The sequence below is a fragment of the Scophthalmus maximus genome, chromosome 22 (assembly GCF_022379125.1).
Source record: "Scophthalmus maximus strain ysfricsl-2021 chromosome 22, ASM2237912v1, whole genome shotgun sequence".
Taxonomy (NCBI): Eukaryota; Metazoa; Chordata; class Actinopteri; order Pleuronectiformes; family Scophthalmidae; genus Scophthalmus; species Scophthalmus maximus.
The window spans coordinates 4,704,409-4,729,836 of record NC_061536.1 but is presented as its reverse complement, the minus strand read 5'-3'; the positions used below and the strand labels follow the sequence as shown (position 1 = coordinate 4,729,836).

The window sequence follows — 25,428 nt, the reverse complement described above, 5'->3', positions numbered from 1 at the left end:
CGCTACCGCATTGATTTTAAACTTCTACTGACTGTTTACAAATCCCTCCATGGTCTGGCCCCCACGTACCTGTCTGATCTTCTCCACCACCACATCCCCTCCAGAGCACTACGGTCAGCTGACCAACTGTTGTTGGGAGTGCTCAGGTCCAGGCTAAAAACCAGGGGGGACAGAGCCTTTGCAGTAGCGGCCCCCAGACTCTGGAGCTGCCTCCCCCTGCACATCCGTGCAGCCCAGTCTCTGAATAGTTTTAAGTCCCATTTCTAAAGACCCACCTCTTTTCACTAGCCTTCGATTAGTGTCTCCTTTTTTAAGTGCCAGTGCATAGTGTTGCCTGGTTACCTTTTAAATTTTCTTTTTTCTTTTTTGCTTTACTTTACCTATTGTATTATTCTTTGTTTATTGCACTTAAGCACTTTCTTGTGAAGCACTTTGGTGCGGCTCAGCCGTCTGTAAATGCGCTATAGAAATAAAATTGACTTGACTTGACTAATAAATAACTAGATCTGTTTTTAAAAAATCCTCCAGCTGTAACAGTGAGTCAAGAACTTCTTAGGGTTTGTCAAATTTAAAGCTCAGTACAGAGGCGAAGGAAAATAATCATATGTTTATGGATTTATGGCAGCAGCTGATGCCCAATGATCTAAGCAACTTGTTACAAAGGGCGAAAAAAACATTGGATTGAAAGATTACAGGAATTTCTGCAGAATAGATATCAGATGTTGATTTACGTGCATCATACTGTGTAGGCCAGTCATTGACAGATATCATGTAAGATATCATGTGAGTTGGATCCTAAATATTACAGCAACTTTTGGATCTCTCCCATTGCACCAGTGCTACCTAAATTAAATGATTGTGTTAGTGCCTAACTAACTGCACAGCTTATTGTCGTAGATAACTAACTGCACAGTGTAATAGAAATTGTTAATTTCGGAATTTTGCTCTATAGTTTGCCTCTGTGTCAGTTTTTTCATCATGCTCATCAATCATGTCCCCTCATCATGTTTATTCTACTAGCACGAACCGATGAACCCCATGAGGACAAGCTAATCAAACAGTACCCCCAAAAGTCTCTGCGAGGAGGGACAAGGTCTCCTCTGAGCAAACAGCGGTATGTGCTTCTTTGACTCTGTCTGTTTGACTCTGTCGGCCTGTTCGCTGGCCTGACTAATTGTTGACTCAACTGATTCTGTAATAAACTACCTAAAACTCAGTTGATTGTAATACTCTCTTATTTCTCACAAAGGAAACGATATACCAATTTCCACCACACACAGCTTATCATCTTATCATCCTGCTATAGTGAACTGCACAGCTTATCGACTTAACCAATTCATTGCTAATTGCACAGTCTGGTGATTCAATGGTTTTGACAATCATGCAGCTTCTAAATGGAATGGATTACAAACCCACTTCAAACTGAACGGTCTCATCTCCCTTGGAGAATTCAAACAATTATTATCAGAACACTTCACTGAATCTTGCAACTGCTTTTAGTTTTCCACTCTTGTGTTGTTCATCTGTTGTTTTCTCTTGTTGTCTGTAATTTGTGTTGTCTTTTCTTACTGTAAATGATAATTGTTCTCAGGCCTCTCTTGAAAAATAGATTTTTAATCTCAATAAGTTTGCCTGATTAAATATGAATTCAATTAAAAATTTTAGCTACTGTGTAGCTGTAGGCCATTTAATTGTTGGCCATTAAAAACCTTTTACTTTTCATTGGACAATATTTCCTTTCCCTTTATTTCCTTATTGTCTTTTTAGAGCATTGGGTTATTTTTGCCAAACACTCTTTATGCATGTTTTTCATTAGACTTTGGTGTTTTTAATTCCAATAATGTACTTGTTGAAGGACATATGATCATCAGACTTCCAAATTAAAAAAAGTGCATGAATGTGAAACACAAATTACAGACAAAGAATGAGCTGGGAGGCCAGGGTCAGAGAGTGAATAGTAGAGAAAAGAATAGGATAGCTTTTATTTGGATTTCTGCTGTGAGGCCTAACGACCTCAGCAAGTGGTTTGATGAGGTTGTTAGGAAGTTGTATCAGCCCAGGTCATGTGTGTGGCGACGTACTTGTCGCAGCGACCGTTGAAGCTGTACCAGAACATGGCACAGTTTCCACGAAGTAGCTTCACCTCATGTACATCTGAAGGAGACACAGCTCCCAGAGCCAGACCAAGCAAGAAGAGGAACACGATCATGTTGGCGTGTCTCTGTCACAGGAGCAGGACGAGAGGATGAAGTCCTGGTTGGAGATTTTTTCACCTTTTATTCACTGAAGAGGGTGTTCACCCCGTTGGTGTGTTACCATTGGTCAAAAGTACTTGGCCACACTTTGTGCCAAGTTTGAACGCCTGCCCATTTTCATTGCCAACAGGTAAACACCTGCAAAACACATGCATATTTTGATGATTGCTTTATTTAAAAAAAACAACACATGACTTCCCCTACACTTAGACATGATAATGGCTGATAAATGACTGAATATTACAGGCCCTGAGGAAAGGGACGAGCATCATAATGTGTGACGTGGAGAGGGAGTCCACACATGGCTCTTAATCCAGACAAATATTTTCATCAAAGACAAATAAGTCAAATTAAAAAAAAAGAGCGAGAAGAGGAACACGATCATGTTGGCGTGTCTCTGTCACAGGAGCAGGACGAGAGGATGAAGTCCTGGTTGGAGATGATCTTCTGTCGGGTGGGATTGAAAGTCTAAAGGAGAGAGGTGACAGGTTGCTTTCTTTTATATGCTTTCAACCGATAAATATTTTCGGTATTAAAGGCAACAATGCACTTCCTGAACACAACAGGTTTTTTTTTCAGGAATATGAATATACACTTGTGTACATGGTGCAGCAGATATCAAAGTGACAGATCAGGAGCTGCACTCAGACCATGTAAGACGCCACAGGTCCATTTGTTTGACCAATTTCCCCACTTTACACCAGAGGGAGCTCCATTCCATAAGCAGACGTCCTTGACCACTATGTAAAAGCTGTGGGAATAATACACCTATTCCAGCTGAGTCGCTGTGCTACTGTCAGGATCACCAGATCTGTGCCTGACTATCAGCACACTTCTCTCTGGCAGTCGGCAATCTAACCTTCAGGTGTCCTTATCACAGCAGGCCTGTGCAACTTCTCAGTCAGACCAAAGAGCAAGCCAAGTGGAAAGACTAATAGACGTTGGCTTTCCTCCCACATTATTTTGGGTTTAACAGACCTCAATGTGGAACATATAAATGACTATGATTACAGAGTAAATTACAAGTGAACATGTAGAATGAAATCAATTGACTTCACATCACAGTTCTTTAGCTGACGCTTTGGTCCAAGCGATCTACAATAACTCGTTTCACCAATGTGCGGAGGTTCACACGCAAGAAGAAAAGATGTTTGTGGTTTGAAGCTGCACTGCTGGAATGTAAAAGTTAGCGTGATGACGCTTGTTTCTTTCGTCTGATGTCAAATTACTTACATGCAGAGAAAACCACAGGAGGCTGTACTAAGTGTTTTATTGGCCAGTGTCATAACTGTGCACAGTTTTGTTTTCCTTATTTTCTTTTTTAAATATACAGCAATGTTTAAATTCTGTTTGCATGTTTAAACAAAAACACAAAGTTCACAATGCAAGACAGGACACATTGAATGCTTTGTACTATTGTCATATTGTTGATGTGTAAATATTTGCCTTCTGTTGTTATGTTGTTATTTATCTGTCAACTACAAAGCAATACGTCTCCCCTCGTGTCCCCTCGACCTTCAGACAGCTGAAGCTACACGTCTTTTCTAAAGCTGCGTTTTACTATGTGACAAATTTTACGGAAAATGAATAAATTATAGGTTTTATGTGACATATCCTGGTGAGCTGGTGGTTTGTTTCGCTGCTGTTTGTTCACTGTGTGGTTGTTTGCCAAATGCCTTCAATGTCCAATGATGTTAAACTCCCTCTCTGAAGCATATATCAAGGAAGTGGCTGAGATGGGAAGCTGTTAGAGGAGAAACAGGCCATTTTCTATTCTCTGTAATAGATTCAAACAATTTCAATTTGGGAAAGTATGATTTTAAAGCAGAAAATAAATTTCAGAAAGGAAATATGTACTACTTAACTGAAGCCATGAAATAAACTACCAGTTTCACGTTTTCAAATGACAAGTTCAGTGCCAAAATGAAAAGAAATGTTAACAGTTTGATGCTATGATAAATTCAGAGAGTTGCAGTTCTGGGTTTTGCATAAACAACACACAACTAATCCCAGTAGACTCCTTTTGCGAAACAAGTTTAAATTGAGAGCTTGATCATATATGTATATATAAATATAACCTTAACCCTCCTAAAGAAGGCACCTTGGACTGAACACAAATCTAAAAAGCTGCACAAATCTCTTTTTCTTACTTTCTAAGAAAAATTTGTACTATTTAACTAGATCCATTAAAAAATCCTCCAGCTGTAACAGTGAGTCAATCATTTTTTAGGGATTTTCAAATGAACAGGTAAAGGAAAATAATCGTATCTTAATGGATCTATGGCAGCAGCTGATTCCCAATGATCTAAGCAACTTTTTACAAGGGCTGAAAGGAACATTGGAAATACATTTCTGTAGTTTGATACTGTGATAACTAAGCACTGTTATGATGCAATAAAATGCATCTTAAAAAATCCATAAAATATAATAACATATACAAAAATAAATACCTGAGATCCACCGGGTGTGACAGAGGTAAACAACTATTAATGATGAGTGGGACAATATCTTCTACTCTTTAATTTCCTAGTAGTCTTTTTAGAGTATTGGGTTATTTTTTGCCCAACGCTCCTTTTGCACGTTTCTCATGAGACTGTGGTGTTTGTAATTCCGATAATGTACTTGTTAAAGGGCATATAATTTTTGCACTATATCCATCAAACCACTTGCTGAGGTCATTAGAACTCACAGAAGAAATCCAAATATTAATATCCTATTCTCTTCTCTTCTATTCACTCTCTTACCCTGGCCTGCCAACTCATTCTTTGTTTGTAATTTATATTTCACATTCATGCACTCAGGTGCTCTACACCACGCAGATAGACTGACCTGATCACAGACATAACTTTTTTAACTTATTTGTATTTCATGTCTTTCATGAAAACATTTATGTCTCATGTAAGAGCCATGTGCGGACTCCCTCTCCACGTCACCAGGTTGTGACAGTGGCCACGTGAGGGCAGCAGAACAGCAAGTCAGTGGGATGGTGCTCATCCCTTTCCTCAGGTGTTGTAATATTTAGTCATTTATCCGCCATTATCATGTCTACGTGTATGTAAAGTCAGGTTTTTTTAATAAAGCAATATTGTTTGCATGTTAAAATAAAAACACTAAGTCCACAAAGCAAGAGGGGACATGTTAAGGTTTACTGTAATATTGTTGATCTGTTAAAATGTGCATGTGTTTTGCAGGTGTGTGCCTGTTGATAATGAAAATGGGCAACGAAATAAATGTCTCTTTCAGCTGAGGCCTTGTCTTTTCTAAAGCTGCATTTTACTGTCAAAATTTTAACAATCAAACATGAAAATCATAATTAAAGGTTTTATGTGACACCCAGGTGAGCTGTTGGTTTCTCTGCCTCGTTTTCAGAAAAAGCATCAACAAATCAAAATGTTTGCCAAGTGCATTTGACCAATGGTATCACACCAACGGTGTAGACACCCTCTCCAAAGCCTTTAAAAGTAAGCAGCCTGTCACCTCTCTCCTTCAGGGTCTCAATCCCACACGACAGAGAAGATAACTTCCAACCAGGACTTCATCCTCTCATCCTGCTCCTGTGACAGAGACACGCCAACATGATCGCGTTCCTCTTCTTGCTTGGTCTGGCTCTGGGAGCTGTGTCTCCTTCAGATGAACAAGAGGTGAAGCTACTTCGTGGAAACTGTCCCGTGTTCTGGTACAGCTTCGACGGTCGCTGCTTCAAGTACGTCGCCTCACACATGACCTGGGCTGATGCAGAGCTCCAGTGTGTCTCGGAGGGAGCCAACCTGGTGTCTATCCACAATGGGGAGGAACAGACTTTCATCAAATACCTGATCAAGAACTTCGACCCTGCTGAGGGATACACCTGGATCGGACTCAGCGATCTCCACAAAGAAGGCAGCTGGATGTGGTCTGACGGGTCTGCTGTCGACTTTGTCTTTTGGACGGAACAACAGCCAGACAATAGTGGCGGAGCTGAAAACTGTGTACACACAATTTATGACACAAGCTTGAAATGGAACGACATTCTGTGTTCAGTAAAACAGAGTTTTGTTTGTGCAACTGGCAAAGTTGGCATTTGCAACTGAGAAGGTTATGTCTGTTTCAACTCAATGACGTATTGTATTAAGCCTTTGGTGACAATACAAATGTCATTAACCTTCCTGCTCATGCATATTAAACAATTACAGTGGATATTTCAATGATTAGTTAAATGAAATATTTGCTAAACCAAACAAGATCCCAAAATGTTTTTTTGCTCATAGAGTCATAGAGAAATGCACAGAAGAAATAAATCTCCTATGTAACTCTCACTACTACTCACGAATGAAACTGCTTTATTGCTAGATCATGATAATGTTGTGTTGTGTTTTTTCACAGATCTCCAAAGACAGATTTTTGTTTCATATATTCAAGAGTACGACTTACATTGACAAGTGTTTCTAATATCTTTCCCCCTCATGTTTTTTTTAAAATGGGGTGAGCAAAGCATTCGAAGCCTCTCTCAGTGTAGCTTAATGGTGTCCACCTCAAATTGAGCCTCAAAAATAAACACATCAATTAATGCCTCTGTGCATCACTAATAAAAACTTTATATAATTAGTAGCATTATTATTATAAATTCATGAACCATAATGAAGATAGGAATCTATATATATATATACATGGTGACATTGGAGGGGAAGACAGACTATGTCTGAACAGCTGCCTCTGTCTCATCTCTCATCATCTGACTCTCTGTCATGTGTGTGTGTGTGGGGGGGGGGGGCGCGCAGGTTTAGACCAAGGGTGCAGCAATATGGTGTCCTGATACTGTAATCCCGTCATTATGCAGTCACTATGATTCAGGCTCCTGACAACTAAACAACAGTGGAGGATGAAGTAGGAGTGAGAGAAGTGAGAAAAACAGAACTGTCGGACTTGGCGTGATGCAGATGCTGTGCAGTTGTCAATTGGAGAGAGTCCTGAATGAGTGGAACAATACAGAAACTGACACAAGGTGCAGGGCAGTAGTCTGGCCATTATAAAAAACTGAGCTCATAGCCCAAGTCCCCCTTTCCATCATTTACACTGCACTGTCTGTATATTTGTATTTTCCACTTTGAAAGTCAAAATGCATAGCCCACTTCTCACTACCACGAATACGGTCGTGCAATTAAAATGTAATTTTCGGAGATGTACTTATTCGCTCTCTGGCAGAGAGAGGGGGGTCGGTTACCACCCTTACCGCTCTAACTTAGTGCTTAGCTTAGCTAAAAGACTGGAAACAGAAACAAGGGTTAACAGCTGGCCTGGCTCCCTTAGGTGCATCTCAATGAGTTATCCACCAGTGATGTTTGGAGCTACGTGCTCTTCTTTGTACTGAACAATCTGCACAACACATAGAGGATTTTTTCAGTGTGTTCACCTTCGTGTTACACCAGGTCACAATGGGCTCTGAGTTATTGGGCCGTCACAATTTTTTTTCATATAGAATAAAGGATGAATTACACTTATCGATACAGACGACATTGCTAATTGCTGCCCCCATTACCTTAAATACGTGTTGGTCATCTAATCTACTTCAGTGCTGTGTCGACTGTTTGACGAGAAACCCCGACCCAAATTGCCCATTTATTTTAAACTGCACTTGTTGTCATCACGGTGACATCAGAGCAACGCTGATGTGACATCACAGAAGGTTGCTATTTGCATTTGTAGATAGAGGTTTATGGTTTATATACAATATACATTTGTATTCATATTGTATATAAATACAACATATTTTAACAATGTCATACTTCTGTGGGCACATTCAGAAGGGGCAGAACAAAGTTAGTGGTTTATGAACTGATCATAGTGGAGTAGATAGGAGTAAAGTACACATCCCTCAAACTTGTTCTTCCGTACTGAATTTAATTGAATAGGTACATTCCACCACTGCTGAACCTGAGTTTAAACTGTTAACAATACGTAAATCTTCGTGTCTACGACACAATGGTAGACACAAACAGCACGAATATCCATTTCATCTCAGTACGAAGGGGGGAGGGGTCTCTGGCGCCCCGGGATAACCACGCCCACTGGCCGTTTTCGCGCGAAGAGACGGACTGCACCACTGTCAGTGCGGGGGGGGGGGGGGGGGACAGGGGAGTGAGATGAGAAACTGCTCTTCAGATAAACCCTTCCTCAATAAATGTAACAGAAGCAAGTTTTACACATATTACCTTTGATTGACTCTCAATATAAAACAATTGATAGACTAGAAAAAACTGGACAACAAATTCAGATATAAGCCCGCTAACAATAAACCCCCTGCTTGTGCAACAGCCCGACCTCCCTAGCGGCTCATTTTTAAATGCGCCTCTACCACATTGACTTTTACGTGGTAAGACAGAACTTTGTGTTCGCCGGCAACATTTCCGCAACACGCAGTCAAGAATGACCCTCGCGTCCAAGGTAAGCGGCGGAAAAGCGCCTTTTTCAAAAAGTCGCGCTGTTCTCCTCCATTCGTTTCTAGCGTGGCGAACACAAGTCACACTGGGTCCAAGTGAACACCGTCGTCAACAGCTAACGTCGTCGGCCGGGTGCTCTCCAGACCCCCGGCCATAACCGCGTGTGTGCTTCATTCTATCGGCAAAACTCGCCCCACAGCTTTGTCGTGAGCAGGTATTTACAGCCAGCTCACACGTGGTCATAGTACCGTTGATATTTTTGGGGGTTGCTACGGTGGCGACGGGACGATGAGGCTCAGAGCTGCAGGCTCCGTGTTCAATGAGGGAGATGAGAGGTGGGTCCATGTCCTCCTGTTGGCAGGTCAGAGGTCAAGTCCCCTTTAGGCTGGAGGGCATAGGGCAAGTTGGACATGATGCATCAACTGCATGCACTAGGAACAACGCGCCTCTGTTGTGCAGTCTTGCATGGCCTTGAATGAATGAACACAGAACGGTAATATTACGCTCTGAACCGAGGAGATGTTCATAAATATTCGTTCTTCTCTGGGGTGTGGCCATTACTTTACGTCCTAAATGAACACGTGGTCGTTCACAGCCCATGTGAAACGTGACTATTTTGTGAAAAACAAACTATCACAAAGCTGCTGGTATAACTCAGCGGATGACACCTCTTTGGTTCAGATGCGTTGGGGTCCCAGTCCCTCCCGGTCAGGCCCCTTTAATTTTACCTGCCCACCTCTGATACGACTGAAACGAGTTATTGTAGATCGCTTGGACCAAGCATCAGCTAAAGAACTGTGATGTGAAGTCAATTGATTTCATTCTACATGTTCACTTGTAATTTACTCTGTAATCATAGTCATTTATATGTTCCACATACAGCGTTGAGGTCTGTCAAACCCAAAATAATGTGGGAGGAAAGCCAACGTCTATTAGTCTTTCCACTTGGCTTGCTCTTTGGTCTGACTGAGAAGTTGCACAGGCCTGCTGTGATAAGGACACCTGAAGGTTAGATTGCCGACTGCCAGAGAGAAGTGTGCTGATAGTCAGGCACAGATCTGGTGATCCTGACAGTAGCACAGCGACTCAGCTGGAATAGGTGTATTATTCCCACAGCTTTTACATAGTGGTCAAGGACGTCTGCTTATGGAATGGAGCTCCCTCTGGTGTAAAGTGGGGAAATTGGTCAAACAAATGGACCTGTGGCGTCTTACATGGTCTGAGTGCAGCTCCTGATCTGTCACTTTGATATTTGCCGCACAATGTAAACATGTGTATATTCTTATTCCTGAGAAAACACCCTGTTGTGTTCAGGAAGTGCATTGTTGCCCGTAATACCGAAAATATTCATCGGTTGAATTCAGATTTCTGTGTTGTGATGACAACACTGGACTACACGTCATCACATGTCATTAATTCCACCAGACCTCTTTCAGTATGATGCTTAATATAATCCGCCGACAGGCTCCATGTTTCAAATCCAAGTTCATCACTGCTGAGCTGGCCCGCCTGTTCAGCCAGTCGGACAGCGAGGAGGAGTTTGAAGGTTTCAGCGAGGATGAGGAAGAAGAGGACAAGCGGCCGAAGACCAAGGTTTGAAATAGTTATAGTTGTTTGCATTATTTGTTTAAAATTTGTGATATTGCAGCCAAAGTGCCAACCTGCACGCTTTCTTCTCTCTGCATTTCTCCAGATGCTGGATTCAGAGGAGGACAGCGATGTGGACACAGGCTTCTACTCTGATGGCGAGGAGGCTTCCCCACCAAAGAGGAGGAGTCTTTTAGTAGCCCTGAGGTTTGTCTGCAGGACTACATCCATACAACTACGTCTTCATTTTAAAACAGCTTCATATTAAGAACGATCTCCATCCAGAAAGGCATTTTATCTCTGTGTCAGTTTAAATCCCACAGCTTTTTTACTATCACGCTTTTATATATCACTTGCCCATTCAGGTTCACTGGGTTTGCATGTGCTGGTTTAAACAGGAAGTAGTTTGTCTAATCTGCAGTCGCTTAATGCAGAGTTGCTTACTTACAGACAATACTACGAACGAGAAACAACAAAAAATAAAAGTAAGACAAGGGATTTCTTTTCTTTTGGATCTGTTACTGACGAACTAAGTGTTTTCAACGTTTTGCCTTCACCGTTGGTAGTTGAGTCATGCCTGATAAGAACCAGTCAGGAAGAAAATGCGGGAGAAATGCGGCATCATCATTTCCAAACGTCTCAGCTTTGAGACGCAGATTTTTCAATCGTAAAAAGGGGGGGCGCCACATTCCAACTCCATTTTAGGCACTGTAACACTTCGGAGTAGTGTGGATGGCAGCCGTTAACGTAGTAGCAGTGATGCGGATGCAGAAATAGGATGCTTTTATAGGAATAAAGCATCCTATTTCAGTTACCACTGGTGAAGTTAATTATTTGTGTCACGTCTGATGTTTTGAATCCCGATAAGTCAGGGACTTGAATAAACACGTCCCTGTTTGATGACATTTGTGTTGATTCTCCAATGATTGATCAGTGATCCCTTTTTAACCTTGTCCTCAGGTTTCCCATGAAAAGATCGTCTACTCCCAAACAGAAAGCACAGGAGAACAATGTCAGAAAGCCGGTCAAAGATGCTCCTCCTTCCCAGAGAGCCAGAGGAAGGCAGAGGGTGAAGCAGAAGCCGCACAAAGAAGCGGAGGAGGAGGAGGAGGAGGAGGAGGAGGAGGAGGAAGAGGAGGAAGAAGAAGACAAAGAGGACGTCCTGTCTCAGAGTCTAAGAAAACGAGACAAGAACATTCAGGAGAACAAGGCCATGGTAACGGACCTTAACAACCCTAAGTGTTTTCTCCATATTCTGACAAACCTTTTTTGTCAGATGTCCTCCGACTCACATATTCTCTGTTGTTGTCTGTCAGCTGGCTAAACTGTTCGCTGATCTGACCACCATGGCTGACCTGACTCTGCCCACCAACCATCAAGTGAGTATTACACAACAACACCAGTTTCTCACAAACATGCATAGATTTTATAAATATGTTTTTAATAGGTTAGGTACTGTTAGGTACTGTTCAAACACTGTGCAAACACTGTCTTTGCTACGTTTTCTGCAGAAGAAGAAGAATAATAAGCAAGCAACAGAGAAGACAACGCCACGGAAACGTAAGTTTGAACCAGAGATGGGGTCAGAAAGGAGGAACCCGTCCCGCAAGGCTCGTCCGCCTGAGAACTTTGCAGTGGAGGAAAAGAGTGAGCCGCTCACCCAAAGAGGCCCCAGGACGGTAGACGTCAGGAGACTAGTGGAGGTGACGCGCAACGAAACCTTTTATAAAACGATATTTAGTTTTAAAAGATCTTTAGTGAAATATATAATTTGTGTTCTCAAGATACTCAATTACATCTGTCATCTGTAGAACAAGTTACACTGCAGTTGTGATTTTATTCATAAGATTTTGTATTGAAATCTTATTGGCTATATATCAATGTCTTGTCTGTCTTTTGTGACTCGGCAGGTGGACGAGGAACATGTTGGTGAGAGACGGAAAACAAGGAAGAGCCTCGGTTCAAGGAGAAGCCAGTATGTGATTAAGTCAGTTGACGAAATCTCCAAAGAAGACCTGGACAACATAGCATACCGCAGCAAAGACAAGATCTGGGACAAAGAGAACGTGAGTCACATCAGGCCTTTACCCATGTAGTGCTCTTAGTGCAATGCATTAGTGACAGTACCATCAGGGTTGCAGTTCAGGCTTTGTGCAGTTATATACTGTTTGTGTGTGTGTTTTTTGTTCCAGGGCAGCTCATGTCACCAGTGCAGACAGAAGACTCTGGACACCAAGACAGTGTGTCGCAGTGGTGTCTGTGTGGGGGCCAAAGGTCAGTTCTGTGGGCCGTGCTTGAAGAACCGCTACGGAGAGGACGTACGCGCCGTGCTGCTCGACCCGGTCAGTGGTAATACTTGTGCATTAAACACGTTTCATTCAACACTCTTGCGCAGACTACTGTTATACCTCTTTCACACCAAGATTACTGTGCATGCTGTAAAACAAAGAAGAAGAACAGTATAGTAAACAACAGAAAGCATGGTAGCCAGTGAGCCGGTGGTCAACGTTACCTTATATCTTGTACTTGTCACTCTTTCAAAGTTTACAAACTCAGTGCAGTGTTACAAGCCAAGCCTGGCCCTTTAAGCAAGTGGCCATATGGGTTTTGAAGTGTGTGTGTGTGTGTATGAGAGAAGAAGAAGGATGGCGCTGCACGCTGTGTTTGTGTAGGTAGCTGCAGCCACAAGGAGAATGGGCTCCGCATGTCATCCATGTTAGCGACAGTTTATGGCCACTGTGTAATGAGAGACCGCCTGATGAGGCCGTGTATCCGCCGAAGGGTTGAAATAAAGTGCCCCGTTCCAAAACTCATTGATGATCTGGATTGTGTAAGTTGTTATCACCAACGAGCCAAAGCTAGGCTAAGCGAGCCAGCTCCATGTGAGAGGTCTCTTTACTACAGCTGGTGAGGTAACAGCAGTTACCGATGGAGGAGTCGAGCCTTCGTTGCCTCCGTCATCGTGCAAATTAGCGCGTTCACCCGGGTGTGACGTTCACATCAATGCCGATCGGAGGTGAAGCCGATTATTACCCGGGTCTATTGAAGAGTCATTTGACCCGGGGCTGAATGCCGTTTAAATGTTTTCACACTGCAGAAAACGCCGGGCGTTAACGCGTTTAAACAGGTTTTTGGGCCAGTGTGAAAGGGGCTTTAAAGAAGTGCTCGGGCCATACCGATGAGCTTCATTTTGCCCACGAATACAATGTCAGTGTGTATTCACTTTTCATTGGCTGATTCAAATACAGGAATTTAAAAATAAAGATGCAATTTTCTGTTATTCTGATTCACAACTTGTCGATGAAGGTTTTTCTATTTTCTTTTCTCGAACACCCTGCATTCAGAAGGAAAAATGTGTGATTAGAGATTTTTTTTCTCTCAAAATAAAATCTGACCCGAGGTGTCAACAAAAGCACAAGGTAGAGATTGTGGCTGTAAGACTCAACACATATTTTGAATGCGCAAAATGAAGTCGTTGACTTTTCTTTTTCTTCTTCTATTGTTTAATGCCAACCCTATGTCTGAAAGTCCCAACTAACTAAAAAAAAAAGTAGAGTAGACTGTCACCTGGCTGCATGGACCACCGACTACCTCACCAACAGACCGCAGTATGTGAGGCTCTGCGATTGTGTGTCTGATGTGGTAGTCTGCAGCACTGGGGCTCCACAGGGAACAGTGCTCTCCCCCTTCCTTTTCACCCTGTAGACATCGGACTTCAGACACAACACAGACAGCTGTCACCTCCAGAAGTTCTCCGATGACATAGCCATCGTTGGTCGTGTGTCACAGGAGAACGACCTGGAATTCAGGGAGGTCATCACCAACTCTGTCAACTGGTGTGAACTGAACAAACTTCACATCAACGCCAGTAAGACAAAGGAAATGGTGATAGACTTCCGCAGGAAGGTGACACAAACCTCACCGGTGAACATCCAGGGTTTGGACATTGAGGTTGTTGGGAGTAACAGATACCTGGTTGTTCTTCTTAACAACAAACTGGACTGGTCCTCTCCATCTCCTGAGGAGACTGAGGTCCTTTGGTGTGTGCAGGACACCGGTAAGGACTTTCTATGACACTGTGGTGGCATCTGCAATTTGCTATGCAGTGGTCTGTTGGGGCTGTGGAAGCACTGAGAGGGACAGAAAGAGACTAAATAGGCTGGTTAGGAGAGCCAGCTCAGTCCTGGACTGCCCTCAGGACACAATTGAGAAGGTGGGTGAGAGAAGGATGTTGGCCAAGTTGACATCCATCATGGACAATCCTTCTCAACCCCTCCACGAGACTGCTCCTTCAGCAACAGACTGCTGCACCCCCAATGCAAGACGGAGCGATACCGCAGGTCCTTCACCCCAACAGCTGTCACGCTCCATAATAACCATCTTTAATGTAAAACTCTTTATTCACAACCATTCCATGTAAATTTCTGTGAAATACATATAGATACATATATATTTACACATTATTAATAACAATGATAATATTATTTATTATTTTTCAACCCACTGCACACTACTTTTTGCACTCTGTATATATGAACAAAAAAAATGTTGAGAACAGTTTTGTTCCTGTATTTTTGATACCCTGTGTAACACTTTGTGAATTTCCCTGAGCGGGATGAATAAAGTTGTCTATTTTATTTTCACACTGCAAACGAAACAAACCATGGTTCTGCTCGATCCAGACTGAGACCACCTCTTTTGGTCGGATTCAATTTTGGCCTGTTGATCCAGACTGTGTTCCCAGGCTCCTTTATTTTGGTTTAGGCTAAACTGAAAAGTCTGGACTAATCAAGGTAGGTGTGAAAGCGCCGTTAATCATCAGCCATGATCTGAAAATAACCAGCATGGCTCCATCCCTCTAATGTTTGTACAAATTTCAGTACAATTTTGTCTCTCGTTCACATGAAGTCAGTCGTTATTTTCCAAAAGGAATTAACGGCAGATGGTCTTGGTCTGGGTTGAAGGAACATAAAACCTCAACATGGATTCAGTTGAGTATGAACATGCCTGATCACCAGCATTAAACTTGGGCAAATTTCTGTTACAGATGTGGTCGTGTCCCATCTGCCGAGGCATGTGTAACTGCAGTCTGTGTCGTAAAAAGGATGGCCGCTGTGCTACCGGCATCCTGGTGGGATTGGCCCGCTACAATGGTCATGACAATGTCCACGAGTATCTGGAGAGGTAGGTCTCCTTTTTTGACTTTCTAGTTTGATTTGATAGCCAATTGATAAAATTGGATAGAACTCATGTCTCTGTTTTTTTTTTTCCCTCCATTACAGTATTCAGAAGGAGCTGCAGTAAAGTCCGGAGCAATGACCAGCGATGTGAACCAGCTCGTCCAGTTGTAACCTGGAGGTTGTGGTGCAGCAAAGTACTGTAGAACTAATTTTAATGCACATCTTTATGTTTAGATTAACCCTTTATCTAACTAGAGAAACAAAAGCAAAAAGATTTATTGTTTATTGTTATTTTATGTCACCTTTCAAGGCACATACACTGTTAATATGTTTTACATAACTTGATTCAAGGCTGTATTAGATGCAGGACAGTTGTTTTTTTTCTTTATTTTTTTAAGCCAGTTCTGAGTTTTAAGTTGAATATTTTCTTTGGAATATGTCTACTCTTGATGTTCACTTTTACAAACGCAAAAAGCCTTTTATAAAAAACACTTTCTTAAAAGTGGGTCAGTCCACTGTAAAATTTAAATAAAGAATGGCATGATCTAAAAGATATGCCATGTTTTCCTAATTGTATTTGCGTAGGCTTTTGTCTTTGAATGCTTGTTTCAGTTCTCAGTCTTTTGAGCATTCAGATCAATTCTGACATTGTTGTACATTTAGAGGAGGTGCACAAACCTTTTTATGCTGCACCAAAGTTGTCTTGATGGGTTAGCAGCAGGTTGACCCGGTGTGGGATCAGGCAGGTCATTTTGTGTGCGTATGGGTAGTTACCCAACTTGTCTGAGGTCAGGTCCAGGTCAAATGGCTCCTAGAAATCAGCTGACCGGTGACGAACCGGTCAGCTGATTTCATATAGTGCCCCCGTAAGAGGTCACTCTGATGTCACTGGATCTTGTTCGAAATGGAAACCTATATTACAGCTCAACGGTGAAGCTTTTTATCTAATCACTGACTCATGTCTTAAATATCTGTCATCTTGTCAGCGTCAGTCATTGCACATAGATTATTAGATTGATACACTGTTGTGATGCAAATCTACAGACAGTTTATTAACCTTCACACGGTATGAATTAAAAGCCTCAAAGATTTTAGTCCCAAAGGTGAACAACTATAATCAGAAACCTGCTGTTTGTTTTTTTTAATTTAACATCCAAAGTGATTAAGATCGTGGAGTCAAAACTTCAAAAGTCTTATCTTGTTCTGAGATTTTTAATTTCCTTTTTACCTCCACAAAAACGTTTGAGCGTGTAGAGAGAGGTTGTAGATTTAGGTGTTTTTGAAGTGCTTCAAAGGAGTGAGATGTCAAAGGTGTGTGCGTGAGCCGCTTGCAATGTGATGCTTTTGGTAGCCTTGACAGTCCGTGACCTGCCAGTGAACTCTCCTTAGCAGGTGTACAGTTGTGGTGTTTTGTAGTTCATATTTTTTGGAGTAGACAGTGTGTTGCTCATTGTCCCCTCGTACAATTAAAATATGTCCTGGCATACACTGGGAAGCGGGGCAGCAATTGTTCTCAAAGGAATATCCATTTTAAGACGGTTTTAATCACTTTATTGTCAAGTGTTATGCAGGCAAAGCATTATTTTCTGCTTAAAGTTGTCCTTTTTAATTTTTTTTTTGATCGACATAACACGTTTGTACAAACCAGTTTTAAAAATATCAATAGACTGGAGCCTTTGAGGCTAACCTGGCAAAAAACCCATTATCAAATGTCATGGAGACGAACAAACATCTTTTAGAAAAAGATTTACAAATGAGATGTCACTACAAAATATCAAAGGAAAAAAAGTTGGTTGTCACACAAAATATTACCAAAAACATCTAAATTCGTTTGGTATCAACCGTTTCAACTTTAAACAATATTAACTTTTTTTGCTTTCTTCTTCTTTTGTTGTTTATTTTTCTCCAAAAACATGTTATGGCGCAAAGAGAAGAAGAAATGAACAGCAATGGTCAGACTCAGAAAAAAAAATAGAAGCACAAAGAGTAAAGAAGAGAGAGAGGCGGCACTACTGCAAAAAACTGAAACATGCTGTACAGAACCTCAGAATTAACGCACACAAATACAAGTTCAGCAAAAGGCAAATATTACAAATCAAGGATAAATAATAAATTAGCCATACACAGAGGGGTCCTGTGTGTTAACATACTGGGGCAGGGAATTTTTAAAACAATAAATTCTATAGAAATAAAAGTATCTTTTAATTTAGAAACGTGTACGCACTGAACTAACACGGAGCAACACCACCAGAAAACTTCTCAAATATCCACACAGCTAAAACAGCCCAACCAACGCCCACCCACAGCTCTCATCACTGCCTCACCTCTGTGCCGTGGTCCGCTCTCTTTTCACCCCCCTATTAATGCAGGAGAACCGCCATCTTTTTCTGTCCACCACACTCTGAAGTTCCCTCTGTACGACAGCTTGTGTTAAGGCAAATGCGGTACATCGGTCACGTGGCGGGGTTAGAGGTGGAGAGTTTGTCGTGACCAGAGCACAGAAAGCAAAAAGCAGCGTCTGTGACGGTGCATCCTTCTGTCAAAACCATTGTAACGCCTACTAGAAACCACCTGATGGTCATCGCAGCTGTGGCGTTTGACGCCACCCTGTGGTATCTGCAGAGTAACCAGGCTTTGTTCAGACGACAGCCCTGCTTTCAGGTGTTTCCCCTAATCTTCCCTAGAACTGGCTTGAAAACTTCCCCTGACAATGTAAACATGGTTTCACTAGGATTGTCATTATAGTATTGCTTTCACTACACAAACAAAGTTGTAGAAAGCTAGATTGTTTTTCTCTATAGAAACCTCTATTTTTTTCTAATGGCCACTGCACCTCATTAGGAATGCATTATTTATAAATCTTTTTATATGTGCTTTTTTTTCACGTTTTTTTTTTTTTTTTTCATTTCTTAGAACTATCCGCTTTCTTCTTCAATAACAGTTTATCCGATGACTGGTTTCAAAGGAATCAACACCTGAATCTGATCTGAGGACTAAACCTGAACCAATGAATAAAACTCAAATTAGGTAGATCCTCTCCATGACAGCATGGGAATGCAAACACACACTCATTCATATACACATACACACACACACACATCCCAAGACTGTCCTGGCTCTGTCACTGCTCTGCAACAGTCCTGTACCATGATTGACCCTCAGCACTGTCTGACAGGTATGAAACAGGAACACAACTTTGTGCATAGAGTTAGATTCTGTTGCGATTTGGAAAATGTCTCTCGATGTCAGATGGATTTCGATTCAGCATTTCCCCGTCTTGTGCTCATCTAGACACTCCTTGTACATTCCTTTCCCCACGAGCATGGAATTATTATAGATTAATTTTATAAAAGCCAACGTAATCTTTCATATGTCTAGGCTAAAAAATGTTTGTTATTATGTGTTAGTTATTTTTTGGATTGTAAAGTTTATATTTGTCGGTTTCTGTCTCTTGAGTCTCTTTTTCATGAGAGAACATTTTTAAAGGATTTAAAATTAAAAGTAAAAAAAAGAAAGAAAAAAAGTATCCACCCTTACAGTCCCTGCAAAGACTCAAATGAACAGGATGTCAGCCTTCCACAAAGAGACGGCAGTCGGCCGCCTAATCAAACTCCTCCTCTTCCTCCTCCTCTTCCTCCAGGTGACTAGTGGTGATGGGTGTAGCGGGGTCAGAGTCACGTGAGAGGGTCGCCACAGCGACAATCTGAGGGGAGGTACCAAGGCCTTCGGGGGCATCGTCCTCCATGTCGTCAGTGGTGATGATTGCCACCGCGGCCCCGCCCTTCTTGTTCTGATGGGTCTTGATGTGCTTGGACAGGTGGTCGCTGCGCATGAAGCGCTTGGAGCATTCGGGACACTCGAAACGCTTCTCTCCTAGAGGGAAAAAAACCACAAATCATTTGAGATAAAGAAAATCACAGAAATACATCTTAATACATATATCAAGTTCCCCCTTGCTTTCTACAAATAGCTCCCAGTTTTTTGAATGAAAGCTGTAACCATTGATTGAATCGATTGACACAAAAATATTCTTCAATTCCAGTGGATTTGCTGGCTTTCCTTTGTCACTTATCATAGTCATTTGCACATTTTTGGGGTATTTGAAGATGTCAAGTTGGGCCCCGGGAATTGTCATGGAAGTGTATTGATGCCTAATGGACTAAAAGATCCCTTGATAGTGAAAACAATAGTTGTATATTTATATAAACTCTTTCAAACCCCTACACTACCAACCTGACCAGGGCTAACCACCTCGTCAGACTACACCCCTGTACCTGTGTGTGTTCTCCGGTGTCTCTGCAGCTCATCGCTCCTGGTGAACCTCTTGCCACAGAAGATCCAGTTGCAGACAAACGGCCTCTCGCCGGTGTGCCAGCGCAGGTGGGCCCTCAGGTGCGACGTCTTGCCGTACACCTTCCCACAGCCCTCCATGTGGCAGATGTGCTGCTTCTTCTTTGTGGGGTCACCGCTGTTCCTATAACACATACGCGTTATGAGTGAGCTGACTGTGTGTGTGTGTGTGTGTGTGTGTAAAACAATTAACGACAGCTTGAATCACAACAAAATAATTTTCACACCAAATGCTAAAATAGAGTAAAATGTAAATGTTACTGCAAAGCTGAATACAATTGACAGGTTTGAATATTCTTGGTGAATGTTTTGGGAGCTAATATTCTCTCACGTACGGTTAAAAGCTTCACTGTGTTCTATGCATTAGTCCAACTAGTTGATATAGTTAATGTCCCCTTTATTTGTCCCCAAAACCAATAGTTTTTCAAAATTGTAACATGTTTAGCCCCATTTTTCTTAATGCGCAGATGCTAGTAGTCCATACCTTCCCTCCCCGTCCCTACAGTTTGGACAAGAGCAGGCGACACGTCTCAGCCTCTTGCTGGGAGGTCCCTCCTGGTCCGAAGAGCTTTGTACTGAGCCCAGCTGGTCTGGACTCATCGATGAGCCCGGTGCCACGTTGCCAACAGCGACGGTCACAGGAGATGACTGAACTTTGACCCCATCTTGACCCTGTGGTTGACCTGAAAGGTGATTGTAAAATGGTAAGGAAAAAAAGTGTAGTGTTTTATTGTCTGTGGGGGTAGTCTAAAGAGAATACAATACAAAAAGCTGAAAGAGGAAGCTTCAAGTCAGCCTTGAGAACAGTGGATACCAGCTGGACATCGGTTTACCACACAACTGGAGGTTGGACAGTCGGAATGGGAAACTCAGTAGGGGATCTCAATAACTAATAATGCTCCCTCTTCACCACCACAATGCTCTAACTCATATTTGTTTTATCATAATGAGCAGATCAGTCATGAATTAGTCACTACACAGTCTCTCTCTGTGGGTTCTTACCCTGTAGACTGGTTATGGTGAGGGGGACCCCCTGCACCTGAACGCCAGCGGTGCCCAGCCCTGCGATGCTGACCGTCTGTACCCCAGACCCTGGGTTGATCTGTGCTGCGCTCAGCGTCAGTGGAGTTCCACTCAGGGAGACCAGCCCTCCACTCCCCACTGTTGTCCCACCGGCCACTGGGGCCAGTGTCAGCTGCTGTGGCATTGCTGTCCCCAGGCCGCCCTGCAGGGAGACTCCACCAGGCAGCTGCAGCGTCTGCCAGGTGATCTGCCCGGAGGGGGACAGGGTCGGGGTTCGAATAAGGACCTGGGCTGGGTTCTGGAAAGCCTGAATGGGCTGAAGGGTTTGTCCGGGGGCTAGCTGGAGGGTCTGAATGTGCTGAGGTTGCTGTTGGCCCTGCAACTGACTCTGGGGCTGCAGCTGAAACTGCTGCACCAACTGGTGCCCCATCTGACCAACTATCACCTGCTGTATGGTTCCTGCTGCGTCTGTCTGGTTCTGCAGTCCGTTGGCCTGGTTCTGGCATTGAGAGTCTGCCTCACTGCTCTGTACCTGGTTGTCAACTGCCCCCCCCTCTGATCCAACGGAAACCAATTGTGCCCCTTCAGACACACTTTCACCTTCAGACGATGCTGTAGGAGGAGCCGCCCCTGACACGGCTGTTGTCACCAGCTGGTTGCCATTGGCAACAGAAAATGTGCCATCTGCTGATTGGATAAGCTGCACAGCCCCGCCCCCTCCGACGTTATTGATCACAGGCAGAGCCAGGGTCATGCCACCAAGGTTTATGGGTACTGTGGTCATAACAGGAGTTTGGGAGCCCTGCAGAGTCTGCAGCTGCAGCGGGAAAGACTGTGCGGGGCGGATCTGCAAAGGGACTGTCTGATTGGCTGTACTTGTCAGAATGGCCTGCTGGTTGGCCGGCTGGAGGATGGCCTGGGTCTGGCCTGGACTCGGGGCCTGGATGAGCTGAACCTGCTCTGTTAGAGCCCCGAGGGAGGTCGTCTGAGCTGAGCTGATATGGATCTGCTGTCCATCTGCAGTCTGCAGGTGAGGGATGACCTGATACTGGACCCCGCCCCCGGCATTGGGCAGGTTCTGAACCTGGATGATCTGGAACTGCTGCTGCTGCTGCTGCTGCTGCTGATGATGCTGACTGGCTGCAACACTGTTGACCCCACCAACTGCCTTCACCTGTTCAACAGGAAAGGAACAGTGATTCAGTTAGGAGGACAAACATTGACAGGAACCAAACCCCCCCCCCCCCCCCCCCCCCCCCCCCCCCCCCCCCCCACATTTGGTCACACCTACTACATCCCCCACCTCCTTCACCTTGCGTCCAATGGGTGAGCTGTCATTAGCCAAGGTGGTGGCCACCGTCACTGCGACAGGCTGATTGGTGGTCTCCTTGGCCATGGTAGGAGCCGTTGTAATGATCTGCCAGCCGTTCCCTGTGAACTGAGCTGGGACCAGTTCCAGCTGTTGGGGCAACAGGGCCTGACCCCCTGCTGTGTCCACAACGATCTGACCCTGGAGCTGACCTGCCTGCAGCTGGATCTGACCGGCCTGGACCTGGATCTGCTGGGCCCCTGCCTGGGCCTGGGCCTGGGCCCCCTCCACTCCCCCCTGGCCTCCGATCTTACTGCAGGTGGCTGCTAGCAGAGCCAACGGAGAGGGCTGAGAGGAATCCTGGAGGAGACGGGGTAGAAAAGGCAGCGGAAGAGGGATGGAAAGAAGGGGGTGGGAGAGAGAAACGGTTAAACAGGAGTGACAAGGAAGGGAAAATAGGCAAGTCAGGGTTAGAAACAAACAGAAAGGCACAGAGAGAGCTCATGAACACAAACAAGAAAGTACAACATGCAAGTAAAAGAACCCAAAGGGAAGGGATGGGCAGGTATCATTATGCACACTCCCACAAAGAACAATTTGAATAGATGAAGGAGAAGATGAGTAAAAGAGCGAGGGGTGGGGAAAACAGGGTGAACCCAACAAGAAACACAAAAACCATAGAGAAAGAGAGAGAGCTCTCAGTGGAAGTGGGCGGTATTACAGGAAGCGAGTGGGTGGGCGTGTGAGAACCACATTTCTCTTTTCTCAGAACACCAGAAGAAAATGCCGCCTTCGCTCTCTCTCCTCCCTTTCAAAGGAACTAGGTCGCAGGCGAATGTTTAATGCTATACATCTCTCAACGGTGCACGGAAACAGCCTAATTTCTATATCCACTACAACAGTGTGGCAAATAGCTTGGCAACAATGCTTGTCATACAGGTTTGATGGCAAAAGATGCATTTGAGAGCAACCGTCTGGCTGAAAATAATCTCCCAAAGCATTATATACAACCTCTAAAGAGGAGCTAAAATTGAAATGCCACAAGTGTGGAGCCACATACCAAACGCTGTAGGTCTTTAGAATAAGTCCATGCGCATTATTAAATCATTTTAACCCCAATTCAAACAAACAATTCTAAAGTACAGTGGCTGAAGTGTGACAGCCATGTAAGCCTGTTCATGAAGCTCTAAGTTGGCTTGCAGCAGGGCTGCACAGAAGCAGGAAGTGGAATTCACCAAAGAGACGCCCCCAGAGGTGGCTGGCTGGCTGGCTGGGAAGGGGAGGGTGTACATTTTTGGCCTAGAGGCAATGCAAAAGTAATGAACTGTAATAAACTTTCAATTCTTTTTGTTGTTGTTGTTGTACCTGCGATCCAGAACTTTTCCCCCTTTTAGATGCTTTCCCTCCTTCAGTTCCAGGTGATACCTTCTTCGAGTCTGTGGAGAGAGAGGGGAGAGTGTGACAATGTCATCTCTGGAGAACGGTCCAAAGTCCCAGGATGATGAGGCTCCATGCAGGCTGTGAATAAAAGCTGATCATAATGCAGATACAGCACAACAAAGGTGATCAATAGAGGCAGAGGAGAAACAAGTAAGCTCATCATCAATATCAAAGGGGCTTGGAGCCCCATGCCTATCAAACGCAAGAAGAGGGGGAGAGGGGTGGAGAGGGGGAGGGTACCTACCACTCATAACGCATTCATATACCGAGAGGGAGAGGGTGTAGTTCACGGTAGAAGGCCGGCCGGGTACAGAGGCGGAGGACGGCCTATGCGTTCGGCGCTGGGCCGTGGCGGATCTGCCCGTTTGACGAAACCACCCACCGGCCAGGAAGGGCGGTGCCAAGCGCAGGCACAATCAAGCAGCCCCGAATAACGGAAATAACGGCGACGGTCCCAGGCCCGTCGGCCCTCTCGCAGCCCCGCCGCGTGCCTCTTTCACCGGATGGATGGACCATAAACGAGCAAATTGTCGCTTGTCAGAACGATATCCAGAGAGAAGTTGGCGGTGTGTGACCGTAGAGGCCCACCCACTTCCATTTAAGCATCAGGACAACACCCTCTCCGCTGCTCCTGCCTGTCGCCGCCGTCTCCCTCGCCGCACGTCGCGGGGACGCCTCGCCGCCGTCCGTCGTGCACCGAAAACAAACCGCCACCGGTGTTTTTATTTTACGCGTATTCCGCCGGGTTTTTTCGTGCACAATTGATTATTTAATTTCTTTTTGTAAAAAACGGGGAGATGGCTGTGGCTTTTGTGGGCGGACGCGCACCTCCCACATATTCAGATTGGACGACGGGGCTCGGCGTGCGAGGGTCGAGATGGGAGTTGTATTTTGGTGAGGCCTCGCCTCCCCGGATCGGATTGGGCGGCGGGGACTACAAGTCCCACCCGATGCTAGTCAAGTTAGTGTGAGAGCGAGGGGGAAGGGCGGTGACTTCTGTGTTGTGGGGGGTTGGGCGAACGGGAAAGGGAGGCGTGTGTGTACGTGCGCGGGTACGTGCGCGTGCCCGCGTCTGTTGGGTTTTGTTTCCACTTTGCGGTCACAGGATGACAGCCCTGCTTAAAAGCAGAAGAAGAGCAGCAGTGAAACGGAAGTTTTGTGTATTTTATAATTGGCCTACTACAGAAAACCATCATGTGACTATGAAAACAAGGGACATTTTGCCTCTGTGCCTCCATATCATTTCCTTCAGAAGACAAAATATTCATCATATCTTTATTAAAATGTTCAGCTTTCATGGTAACCCCCCCCCCCCCGCCCCCCAAATAACTTTAGCCTTTGAACTGCTGCTGCTACAGGCCTGATACATTTTCTGCTCATGTGCTTCCTCTATTTCTCTTTGTCCAAGGCTGCACTAGTACACACTCACACACACCTGTGGTGGCCTGGAAACATGAATGTACACGCAAACACACACACACATGCACTGAAATTACTGCTGAAGCCAAGTGCCTTGATCCCGCCCCCAGGGCCACTCGGTACAGCCGTTGCCCGGCAACAGTGTCTGCTCTGAAGAAGGGGTGTTGTCTGTGTGTCAGTATGTTTGGTGGTGGTGGTGGTAGTGATGGAAGGGGGGTGTGGTGCAGAGGCCATCGTCAACTTCACCATGTAAAGCAGAGCTAATTTCTAATATTCAGTGCCATTATACTGTATGATGTTGTGAGGAATTAATCCACACTAGCATCAACTCTCAACAAAGATGCATTCAGCCTGTGGTGGTCAAATTGGTAAGAAAATTCACTTTATACATTTAAAAAGAATATATATATATATATATATATATATATATATATATATATATATATATA

At 44.1% G+C, this 25,428-nt stretch overlaps 4 protein-coding genes across 5 annotated transcripts in view; 3 read left to right on the top strand and 1 right to left on the bottom strand.

Moving 5' to 3' along the window:
• Positions 1-3,866, top strand: part of rapgef5a (Rap guanine nucleotide exchange factor (GEF) 5a) — a 47,113-nt gene extending 43,247 nt beyond the window's left edge. The window contains exon 27 of the transcript XR_007030326.1: positions 3,382-3,866. The gene's annotated coding sequence lies outside the window, so the exon portion shown is untranslated. The remainder of the gene's footprint in view (positions 1-3,381) is intronic.
• Positions 3,867-5,729: 1,863 nt separating this feature from the next.
• LOC118292453 (galactose-specific lectin nattectin) lies at positions 5,730-6,591 on the top strand. Its single transcript, XM_035621395.2, has one exon. The coding sequence runs from the start codon at positions 5,831-5,833 to the stop codon at positions 6,323-6,325; it is 495 nt and encodes a 164-aa protein (XP_035477288.2). The 5' UTR covers positions 5,730-5,830; the 3' UTR covers positions 6,326-6,591.
• A 1,927-nt stretch (positions 6,592-8,518) lies between these two features.
• cdca7b (cell division cycle associated 7b) lies at positions 8,519-16,009 on the top strand. Its single transcript, XM_035620056.2, has 10 exons — positions 8,519-8,675; positions 10,136-10,264; positions 10,365-10,465; positions 11,219-11,474; positions 11,575-11,637; positions 11,770-11,961; positions 12,169-12,324; positions 12,451-12,600; positions 15,306-15,442; positions 15,541-16,009. Exons 1-10 carry the CDS (start codon positions 8,658-8,660, stop codon positions 15,560-15,562), a joined length of 1,224 nt encoding a protein of 407 aa, XP_035475949.2. The 5' UTR covers positions 8,519-8,657; the 3' UTR covers positions 15,563-16,009.
• Positions 16,010-16,972: 963 nt separating this feature from the next.
• On the bottom strand, positions 16,973-24,413 carry sp4 (sp4 transcription factor). 2 transcript variants are annotated; one of them, XM_035620036.2, is made up of 7 exons: positions 23,805-24,413; positions 23,486-23,556; positions 22,115-22,480; positions 20,791-21,985; positions 20,273-20,471; positions 19,713-19,912; positions 16,973-19,311 (listed from the first exon to the last, which is right to left on the bottom strand). In XM_035620036.2, the coding sequence occupies exons 1-7, from the start codon at positions 23,809-23,811 to the stop codon at positions 19,040-19,042; spliced, it is 2,310 nt and encodes a 769-aa protein (XP_035475929.2). In that variant the 5' UTR covers positions 23,812-24,413; the 3' UTR covers positions 16,973-19,039. The 2 variants fall into 2 exon arrangements, with proteins under 2 accessions (XP_035475929.2, XP_035475931.2); XM_035620038.2 differs by having other exon boundaries at positions 22,124-22,480; positions 23,805-24,412.
• Positions 24,414-25,428: the final 1,015 nt, after the last annotated feature.